Source organism: Lutjanus erythropterus, chromosome 21, assembly GCF_056507025.1.
Source record: "Lutjanus erythropterus isolate fLutEry1 chromosome 21, fLutEry1.hap2, whole genome shotgun sequence".
Taxonomy (NCBI): Eukaryota; Metazoa; Chordata; class Actinopteri; order Lutjaniformes; family Lutjanidae; genus Lutjanus; species Lutjanus erythropterus.
In genome coordinates this window covers 19,619,566-19,631,158 of record NC_139337.1, presented here as the reverse complement: position 1 = coordinate 19,631,158, position 11,593 = coordinate 19,619,566, and the positions used below count along the sequence as shown (strand labels likewise).

At 39.0% G+C, this 11,593-nt stretch overlaps 1 protein-coding gene across 1 annotated transcript in view; it reads right to left on the bottom strand.

The window, feature by feature from the left end:
- Positions 1-259: 259 nt before the first annotated feature.
- vipr1b (vasoactive intestinal peptide receptor 1b) overlaps positions 260-11,593 on the bottom strand; it is a 57,870-nt gene continuing 46,536 nt past the window's right edge. The window contains exons 8-14 of the mRNA XM_084747014.1: positions 8,994-9,147; positions 8,802-8,862; positions 7,317-7,389; positions 4,326-4,417; positions 3,530-3,659; positions 2,343-2,384; positions 260-622 (exon numbers count right to left, since the gene is read on the bottom strand). Of these exons, the coding sequence (XP_084603140.1) occupies positions 431-622; positions 2,343-2,384; positions 3,530-3,659; positions 4,326-4,417; positions 7,317-7,389; positions 8,802-8,862; positions 8,994-9,147 (744 nt within the window). The 3' untranslated portion in view covers positions 260-430. The remainder of the gene's footprint in view (positions 623-2,342; positions 2,385-3,529; positions 3,660-4,325; positions 4,418-7,316; positions 7,390-8,801; positions 8,863-8,993; positions 9,148-11,593) is intronic.

The window sequence follows — 11,593 nt, the reverse complement described above, 5'->3', positions numbered from 1 at the left end:
CTCACCTAACCCTATTAATATGTGACATTTTGCAATGCCTGGTGTCTGAGCACACAGGGAACTTAATAACGATTGACAAAATCATCCATAATGATATGACTCACTAATTCACCTGTGCATGAGCACTGAATCATGAAAGACAAATAGTGAATAGTTCTCATTCAAATGTGCAAAAGCTGTGTGTGTGAAGTAATGCGCTTGTATCTGTGTCACTTAAACCTATATTTTAAAAGAAGCATGGAGCTTTTAAGTGGCTGATTACACTCACACTATGGTATCGCTTTCCTTTGTTCACGTTACACCCAAGCAACACATCCTCCAAGAGTGCATATGCCAATGAGGGAGTGTGTATTCTTTTTTAAAGCTTACATACGCTGTGTCTTTTGCCTGACATCTGGCATGAAATTTGGCAGTTTACAGTTTGTGTGAGTCATATGCAAGACAAGTCGTCGTGACAGGAGGACGAACCCCGGTGTGTTTTTGGGCTGCATCGTGTCAACATGGTGATCTGGGTGCTGAAGTTGTTGCTGCTGCCAGTAGACGGATGTTGGTATTTGGTGTCTGAGCCCATGTATCTCTGCAGGTGCCACCTCCGCCACTTCCTTTTGATCTCTGCTTGGACCTACAATAGATTAGAACAACCTTTTAAGACAGCCGTGTAGTTTCATTTTACTATATGCCGTGGCATATCTCATCACATCAACAGAAAATGCAATTTGCATGGGAGGTGAGTTGGTGATGGGTGTAAAACAATATTAAATCAGGGGGTGTATTCAATAACAACAAACAGATCATATAACACTCTGCTTATTTAACAGCTATACTGTCATTGTGAGCTTTAAACTCCCATGCATTACCTCAGCAACAACTATAATCCATACATATACTCCATACATATACAACATGAGGAAATGCAACAAGTACAAAAGCACAAGACACTCTCCTTTTCTTTAGCCCCACGACTACTTAGCTGCACTGAGTCCAGGATTGGTGAGTATCACCTCATTTTGGGAACTTAACTTTGGTATTCTGTGAACACCAGTCTTTGAAATTGTTCCAGTATTGAACAGCTGTAAGCTGAGAAATGGACTGCAATGTAATCCTTATAGGAAACTGCAAACTGCCAAAGTATAAAAGTGCTTGCTTTGCCACTGATATCTGACACCATTATGGCAGGAATCCCTATAGAGATAGACCTTTTTGTCAGAGTTAGATCCTTTTTGTTTAATCTGAAAAAGTCGTTGAATTGCTCTCACCAAAGCAGATGACAGAAATATTTTTTATCATTGTAAAACACACTTTATTAAACCTCAACAGAAACAAGTAGTGATCCTTTCCATAATGTTGTCAGACACTTAAAATAACAATCTGAGCCTGTCAGTAGCAAAACTAGCACTTTTAATGGACGTACATTGACAGGCAAAATAGCCAATGAGGAAGCCTGTTTTGTGGCAGCAGCAGCATTCCTTTAATATAATAATAACAATAATGATGATAATAAAATAGAAATAAATAAAATATTAACCCTGTAATATTGTGGTAGATGTCATCACAGGCCGGTACGGTATTGAAACTTTTTTTCTTGTGATATTGCATTATTTGACATGTAGTTACATCCCCTGTGAACATGTTTTTTATTATTTAGGTAGAGGTAATGAATAAGCCCATCCCTGCAGATTACTTATAGAATTATTATTTTGAACGTGTTTGACTTGTTATGTGAAAATTACAGTAATTTCTGTCATTTGTCGATATTACATTTTATGTGTTTTGTTGTGACTAGATATGGTGGTAATGTGACAAACAATGAATACAATTCCAGGACCGTATACCATTCATCCTTGAGGCTGCAGCAATTTAGAAAACCAAGGCTTTACACGTAACAAAGGACACCTGAAAAATGCACCAGATTAAAATTCAGGCAGCGTAGTGTGAAGGTTTGCCATCCAGCCCATCACTCTGATTCAATCTGGCCCAGCACTGGGAACATAACTAATGTGCCCACGGAGAGCCTCTGCAGACATCACTGAATAGCTCCCTGCCAGAGAGACTGTGCTTTTTACAGCCCTCCCACCCTGCAGGCAGAGCGCAGAAAATATGCCGCGAGGAGGTCCAAGGGAGGAGGAGAGATGTCTGGAGCGACCAGCGCTGGTGACTCATACTCGCTTTCAGGACTGCGTGTGCGTGAATGTAAGTGTTGCACCGAGGGAGCGCCAAAAACACTACAGATAGAGTACATTTTCTGAGAATTACCACGGCTCTGTGGGCTATCTGTGTGTGGAAATCTTGATGTTTAAACAGTGTGTCTAGTGTTTACATCACAGTAAGGGGGGGTTACCTACCTCTCCGTTTAGGAAACAGTAAAGAACTGCAACCACAAAGCCCTAAATGGAAAGAAAAATACAGTTAAGAGAGCAATAACAATGTATTTATCTTGTCATTACAATTATTTACTATGAAACGTAAATGGATTACATTGACAAAAACAATGTATAGTGTACAATGGTTGGTTTACACTACTAATGAGGAAAAGGGATGAGAAGAATGATGGGAATGATGGAAGGGAGAGCTGCTGGAAAGGTTTCCTAAGTTTCCAAGCGGTCCATAATGCAGCTGTGCTGTCTGGCTGCATTCTCCATCATTCCTCATTATGTGATGAACTGAAATAACTCCAGGGTTTAAAAATGGTAACACCACCTCTGAATCAGCCTGCAAAGTGCCTGGAGACCTGCCACAGTTTCCTGCGAGGGTTTCTTCAACAGAAGACACTCGCAGCTCAAGGCTGACAGGACACCAAATCATTACTTTGAACCTTGAACAAAGTTCAATTTAAAAATTCAAGGAAAATGTGTGCAAACGTTGGTTGACCTTCTGGGAAACTATTTCACACAAGGCATGAGCATTATTCCTTTTCGGTGAGACGAATCCTGGTCGACCATGTTTTCATTCATCTGTTAGTGGCAGGGAAAAAAAACACCTCAAACTCCATTTGGGAGCTGCATCTTGTCAAAAACATATATTGTTACTCTATTGACGTTTTCTCTTGTAACATGGAAGTCACTTACCCGCACAACGCTGCTAACTAAGCTGTAGCTGCCATTAGCTAGTTAGTTTAGTTAGCAGCATAGGTGCGGGGCTGTGGCAGCACACCAGAGCGTCGCTCTGCTACTTTTTTCTCCAAATGAGGAGAATGAGAATATTCGAAGTTTGCATAATCTGTTTTTAAGCGCTTGAAGATCAAATCATCACTAAAGCATGTGGCTCCTATCATACTGAACATAGTTTTGCAGTGAGAGGCTTTTCCCAGTTGTTTTCTATATTGATGAGAAAAGTGTGATGCAGACTCGCAGGAGTGAAGTGGCAGAAGAATGTTATATATACACATGTGTGTGCGTGCGTGTATGTGTATATGTATAATTAATTAAATTAATATCATAAACATGTGATGATGAGTCAACAAGAAACTGGCAAAATCTCTAGTCAGGTGCAGCCTTAGTCTGTTATAATCACTAAAAAGTTGACATGATACCTGAAATGACCCCAGAATCAAGTCAAAAACTAGCCGCACTTCAGTCTTCACTTGCTCTGGGATGAATGCAAACACGATGAAATTGATCCCAAACAGGGGAATCAAAAGCAGCGTTGATTTCGCCAGTCTCCTGAAACGACAAAGCAAAAACAGATTCAAATGTCTCCCTCTGATGAAACCAATTTTCAATCTGTGTCTATATATGCCAGTAATGAAATGCAACTGCGGAGTACTTTTCATTTTACATTTCAGCTCAGAGGACCAGAGATGGAAAAAAACACCATTAAAAGTGTCAGTGGGAAAATAGCTCATGCATTATGGCTGGCTTATGAGACGGTCTCCATCACAGGAATAAAATCACTCACACAGAGCTCGACGTACGTATATCTCTGTGTAAAGCGGCTGCCAGGGGAAGACTACTGTGCTGAGTGCCATGAGTTTCTTTTCTGAAGTCGAAAACGATTGGTCATCCCTGCATTGCTCTGAGCGAGGAAGTTAAAACTGCTCAGAGGAAGTTAAAAGAGCCACGGAAAAATTACATTTACAGCACTAGTTATAGCTAGAGGACAAATATGTGCATCTTACTTCCTGCTCTGTGTGTTTATTCAAGATAATCTTTGTTTATATTTGTCCATGCAGTTATCTTACATTGAATGTGGACTGAATTCAACCCAAGACAAACTATTAAAGTGGTGGAGATTTTTCCCATCGTCCTCATAAGGATCGATAATATTTCATCTTATCCGAACTGATGAATAATAGAAATTTACAGCATGAAAAAGACATGAATACTCACGAGTACTGGTTGGACTCATTTCTTCCAATATCTGGGCAGTTGATTTTCTGGCGAAGTATTCGTATGATGCAGATGAAGAGAATAAAGTTCATCTGTGAAGAAGATGAGGACAGTATAAGGGTATTTTACAGTTTTACTATTTTTTCTTGTGCTCTATGACTCCAGCATGATATAATTTTTTTCATATGAAATTCATAGATGTACAAAAAGGCTTATTCTGATGATGCTTCAGCATGATTTCAGTGTTTTATATAATCGAAATGGAAGAATGAAATTCTTCTCATAACAGAAGCTTGATGAATTTCATCTTGCTCTGATTGGATTGTGCTGCTGCCCCGTGGGTAAAGGAGCATTTTCTAAATTGTTAATTTGTGTTGGACCTCTGAACCGGCAGCACATCACGCACATCGTGATGCACTCACTCACAAACATCAGCGGGCTGCTGCAGAAAGAAAGAGACAGAGGGATCTGACAGCCAGGCTGCTGATCCTGATCCTAATGTAAACGAACACAACTAGACCTGCTGTGCCAAGACCTGCTGCCAAGCAAAGACCGACAATGTAGGACATCAGCACATCTGTAGAGGAGGGGGATGTTATGTGGAAAACCATCTGTATAACGCATCCCATAAGGTTTTGTATTTCAAAATCTGTGGTTTACTATAGATTTTTTTTAAATACAACTTCCTACAAAGACACTGTGAACTCAGGCAAGGACGAAGTAATTAGTAATATTAACCATGAGAAGAGGAGACACCATTCAAGTAGTGCAATTAGCCAAATTAATTCAAATTAATGTCCAACATATCCTAGAGTGGCTTTTTGTCATTGTGCAGTAGTTCAGTTCAACATGGAAAAAGGGTAAGAGTCTACAGTCATGCAAGCAGCTCTGTTAGGCTGTACTAACACAGCAATGTTTTATGTAAATGCTAACACAGCCTGCTAACATGTTCAAAGTGACAACGTTAACATGCTGGTGTTAAGAAGATTCATGTTTTATGTTCAGCCATATAGAAGTATGGAATTTGTCCACAGGTAAGAATATTGCTGCCTTCAAATGGGTCGTGTTAACCATGTTCCTGACAAGAGTCCTAAGTGGTGACATGCTTGCTAATGTTTGCAGAAAATTGCAGAGGCCACACATTGTCATTTTTCAATAGAAATCGATATATTGTAATTTTAGTCATATAGATTTTTTTCTTCAGAATCTTGTAATATGTGAAAAATGTTGATGTTCCCAAAGGCCTCATCTTTTCATTGCATTATGTCATTATGCTACCTGCACTCTAGCGTGATAAATTGTCTGCCTCAGTGGATTATAGATGCAGGCAGTTTTGGCGTCCATGTTGCTGCGTCTTAACAGTGGCGCTGTCATGAATTAACCACTTGAACACCAAGAGCATCAAGTGTACACAGCTTCCCATGTTGTAATCACAAACTCACAAGGTTCATTTGAAGGCAGCATTTACTTGGGATGAAATGGAGAAGTTCATTCTTCTTTTTTTTTTGGGGGGGGGGGATTCCTAGAAAATTATTAGGAATTCTCAGAATAAATGAGTGTCAAAATCTTCAGGTTCAGTTCCTTTACTATAAATAATTGTTTTTTTCTCACCACTTATCATACTCCACTGTAGCTTCTTGAATCCTGCTGCTTGAACTCATCTTTACCCTGTTTTTCACACCTCTCTGAAAGTGTCTTCATTTCTCACACACAGTGATACACACTCACACAAACAAACCACCAATGACAATCACTCGCTGTTTTTCTTACTGGAGAAGAGTTGCTCTTTTGCAGCTAGTCATAAAATGATAGAACATTTCTAAATAAATAAATGAATGAGATATAATGTGTTTATTAGTGAGCTTCAGTGGTGCTAGTTTAGGCAGACTATTTTCTATCTTTGGAAAAAGCTAGGCTAGCTACCCCTGCCTGTTTTCAGTCTTTGTGCTAAGCTAAGCTAATCAGCAATATTGTGGCTTCAAATTACTATACAGAAATGAGAATGGTATCAATAAATGAGTGCATAGCCATCTTTTCAAAAAAGTTTAACTATTGCTTTAGGAGCTCGCACAAGGCCATCATCTTATCTAAGCATAAACAGTTTCGTTGAAATTCAATCAAAGGCTGCAGGGATGAAGTATTTTTGTAGGGCAACCCAGCAACTAGCATCGCTCTGGTATGCTTCACAAAAAGCCAGTGTGATTTTTCTGTTCGATTTTAGATAAGATAGTGCAGAAAACAAGCTCTATGGCAAACAAACGTTTATGATTCTTGCATGATTGTTCAGCATAATCCTTACAAATGAACAACATTTTTATGATTTTCGAAGCATAAATGCAATCACCAGAAGTAAATGAGAGTGGTATCAATCTTCGCAAAAAGAAAAAAAAAACTCTAAACTAGTAGCTTGCCTGAGGGCAAAAAGCTTAATTTACCAAGCAGACTAGAAACAGGCTGAAACAGCTAGCTTGGTAAAACACACCAAGAAATATTAACATTCAATGTAACTAATTAACACATTATATCTGTACACAAAAAAGAAAGAGTTGCATGCTATTTCTACAGTGGGCCACTCTCTATCTGTATCTGTCAAGATGATTCTGGAGATGCTAACTATGTTCAAAACGGGAATGGAAGATAAAACAGCCATAAACAGATGATGACCTGTCAGTAGCTATAGTACTACTATAGTACTGTAGTGATTTGTCCCAGGTGATTATCCTGCAAACTTTCCACAGTAAAACAAGAACTTTGAGGTCGCATCAACCTCTCAGTTGTGTTAACATACAGTAGGAATACTAAAGAGAATGTGAAGTTCAAAAGACTTCACAGGAATTACACTGACAGATACATCTGAGGTGGACTGACAAAGACGATGGCTGAAAAAGACATTTTTCTCTTTCAATGGCAATTAGTTTAGCTTTGGAAAAAGACTGACTTGAGAGTGTCGACAGCTCAAGGTGCATCAATGTTGAAGAGCTGTAAACTCACCAGGATTGATGCCAAAATGGGGGTTTTAATGATCCACCAGAACACATCAGTGTTCTCGATTATATCCCAGCACCTGGTGAAGCATGAAACAATAGTCACGTACAAGCTGTTGCAAATCAAAGTTAAATCAGGCCTAGGAAATTCTGTGTATTATTAACGGCTCATTGTCTACTGGCTTTGTCCCATCTAGTTTAAAAAATGCAATAGTTTGACCTCTCTTTAATAAACCTACACTTGATTCTCTTGTTTCAAAGAATTTTGGACCACTTTCAAACTTGCCTTTTTTTATCTAGAATTTTAGAAAAGTGAGTGTTGCCTCTGAATTGATTTTACACATGAATAACAGTGATATCTTTGAGGAATATCAGTCAGGTTTCTGGGCCAAGCACAGCACAAACATGGCTCTGATTAAGGTGAATAGTGATTTACTGTTTGCCACTGATTCTGGGACTTTCTCAGTTTTAATTGTGCTCAGTTTGACCTCTGCATTCGATCATGATATTCTTATTAAATGCCTGTTTAGGTATTAAGGACATGCTCTTGACTGTTTCTGTCCTACCTTTCAAACACATTTTCTCATGTGGTGGTCCCTGGGGTCAGTTCTTAGGCCCATATTATTTTGTCTTTATATGCTTTTGTTAGGTGAATGAACCTACAGATAGGCTATAATCATTTCTACTGTTATGTGAGTGAAATGCAAATTTATGTTCCACTAACCAGTAATGAAGAGCAAGACACACTCTCTCAGCTTATGGCTTGTCTCTCGGATATAAAATACTTGATATCACAAAATTTTCTTCAGCTCAATGAGTCTAAATCTGATGTCCTCTTATCTGGCCCCCCAAACCTGAATTGTGGTCTTAAAAAGATTCTTTGAAACGTCTCCTTAAACATTTACGCAGCCCGCCCGCAAATTGCATGTGATCTCCGACTCCGAGCTTTGCTTTGACACACAAATCATTAAGGCAGTGAAATCCTGCTTTCTTAAACTAAAAAACACTGCAAAATTCAAGATTTTTCATCTGGAAAATGTCATCCATGTCTGTCTTGTCTCATCTGAATTATTGTAATTCCCTGCATTCTGGGCTCAGCCCATCTCCAGCTCATTAAAATATTCAGCTGCCACACTTCTTACTAATACTAAGAGACAGGACTATATAACTCCTACCCTCGCACTGGCTACCTGTTAGATACAGGGTTGATTTTAAACTTTCACCTGTTACCTTTAAAGCCCTACTCACATCCTCAAACTCACAAGTTCTATCCCTCTTTTGTCACGTGTATTTTACCGTTTTTAGTACATTCTGTTTTTATGGACCCTTTATTTTATATTGCTATGTTTTCATTGTTTTTGCCTGTTCTATGTGTACCATTTTACCCTGTTCTGTAAAGCACTGTGTAACTGTGTTTTGAAAAGTGCAAATAAAGTTTATTATTATAGTTATACTGGATTCTGGTCTAGCTGTAGTCTTATGTTTTTCTTACCCCACATCGTTATAGTAGGCTTTAGCGATACTCCAGGCTGTTATGAAAACTGCTGGACCTCCTAGGGATGAAAAAAAAAAAACCATAAAAGTGTTCACCAAAGTTATCACCGGTCACACTAACTATAGTTTGTCTTCAGCTGAGGTCTAACCTCAGAGCTGCAGAAAAGACATAAAAGGAAGACCCTCTCACCCCAGCCGATCAGGATGTAAGCCCAGAAGTACTTCCTCTCGGAGAAGAAAGACACAGCCAACAATGCGTGAAGATAAAGGCCTTCCACAAGCAGCCAGAAGAAACTGGCCATTATGCAGTACTGGAAGAACACAATCACTACTTTGCAGCCAACCTGTTGATGGACACAGGACACAAAGGCATAAATCTCACAATAATATTCTATAAGGGGATACAGAACAATATCACAATGCAGATATGACAGTGCAGTTCCCTTCCCTACAGTGGCTGAATTTAGTAAATGGAAGAATGCACTTATTGATTTTCTTTTGCTGCAGGCTGCCTATATTCACACCTTAAAATACAACATACATTTTTATTTTTGTTGTTTTGTTTTGTTCTGTTTCTATCTATCTTATATGACAAGCTGAGGGTAGCACAAGTTAACTGACGTGTTTGTGAACATTCAAATTACAGTTTAATCAAACAAAATCCAACTCTGAGCCCTCAGTGAATTATAAATGATCATAATAGTGAAGAGATAATATCCTACATAGCAAAAGTAGTCACTTTACAGTCTCATATTAGTGGCTTTATTATCTCAAATATGTTTAATAATGAATACTTCTCTTGGCTGCAGTTTAATGAAGCAGAATGATGAATATAACTTTAGTAAGTACAATAAACTATAATTTAAAGATGTCAAATGTATTTAAAGTGCAATTGTCTTTCTTGAATTAGTTCATAGGAGATAAAATGAAACTCATTTCTTTAGGACTTTAATCTGTATCAGCCACTTTATAGTTTGGTAAGATTTAAGTGAGTTTGGTTAAGTTTAAATAAGTTTATGCCTCATGGCTATAAAGAAGACCCACAGTCAGGCACTGAACTCACAACTGGACCTTGACAGCTGGGTGCTGGAGTTTTACTGTAGTTAATGATTTAAAAAAAAAAAAAAAGAAAGATGAGGACAATCAGTATGTAGGCTGATTGATTTTTAGATCCCAACCAATATATCAGTTTAACAGAACATAATGACAATTCTTTTCACAGTTTTTAACAATGGCTAAAGCACTAAAACTAAACACTCACTTAAATTTGCAGTGTAATTTCTTTGTTGAAATAAAACCCATGTAACTATGTGTTTATTTTACCCTAACATTGTTATTTTATTAAAATTACACAACACAAAAGAGCTCATATTGGTCACATTATAAACACTGTATTATTTCATTCCTGCTCTTGAAGATGCAGGACACTGTTACCTAGCAACTTTTTGTCTTGGTGTTTTTTTTTACATTCTTGCAAAACTAAAAGCTAGCTTTAGTTTTGAGCTAAAACCGAGGCAAAAATAAACCTTTGAAGAATATCAGCAAGAAGGAGAATGACATTCACAAAGGCTTCGATGATGGTGAGTCTGATGAAGGAGCAGGTTCATGTCCCAATACATTCAAAATATTTTTTTTTTGCATGTCTATTCACCTGGTGTTTCTATTTTAAAATAGATGAGGATACACCAGCGTTATTGGTGGGCAATTCTACTAATTTAGATTCAGTGGTGGCTGTGTGGGAAACATTTACAATAACTTCAGAGCATTATATGGTCCAAAAGTCAAAAATTATTGAACATTTTTAAATAATCTCCATTGTTTTTTCTCGACTGGAAGGGCACCCTCGATGTCTCCACAGGAAAGGCTCCTCAAGGGCACTTTATCACGTTTGTTCATTGATAGGGGATGTCAGTGGGCACTTTATCCTGTTTTGTTCACTGTAAGGGCTCCCTAAAGTGCATTTAATCAAATTTTCACCACGGGAAAGGCTCAGGCCTCAGGGGGCACTTCATCACGTTTTGTCGACAAGGGCACCCTAGACGGCATTTTAGCACATTTTCTCCACTGGAAGGGTGCTCTATAGGGCACTTTATCACATTTTATCTACCGTAGGGGCATCCAAGAGGGCAACCCTCACCCCCTTGAGTCAGCTGGTGCAGTATACAACATTGCACGGGTGGTATGGGGATATAAGCGATACAGGCAGAGGGTAACATAGAGTCAAAGTCAACAAAGCGCAGAGATGTTCCAGCAGTTATTTCAGTGAGCAGGAGGACAAGAGAGGATCAGTGAAACAACCACACAAGATACAATAAGCTCTGTTCTGGTTGGCTGACGGCACAACCAGAACAGAGCCTCCATGAGGACGAGCGAGTTCATTCAAAATTCAGCTTGTTCCTGCTGAACGCTGAGCAGCGAGGCTGCCATTGAACATGCTGCACAAGTATAAAAGGTTCATATTCCTAATGGTGTGGGTGGGCTGAGCTGATGTGTGTAATACGTCGCTCTTTCACTGCCTCCTCAATTCACAGGAAACACGCTCTCACTGTGTTGGGTCCACGAGCCACATACAGGCTTGTTTTAGGATGAGCATCCCGGAGATGCTACGGGGAGGGCATCACGCAGATGAGAAAAATCAATACGGTACCCACTTTAAAAATGACCCTGTGAGAGTGAATGCGTTGAGCACTTTAGCAGATGTAGTAGATGTGAGACATGGGATGAATTGGGAGGAGGGTGAAAAGGAGAGAGTGTGATTAGGAATGGACTGAAGCACATTATGGATGGAGA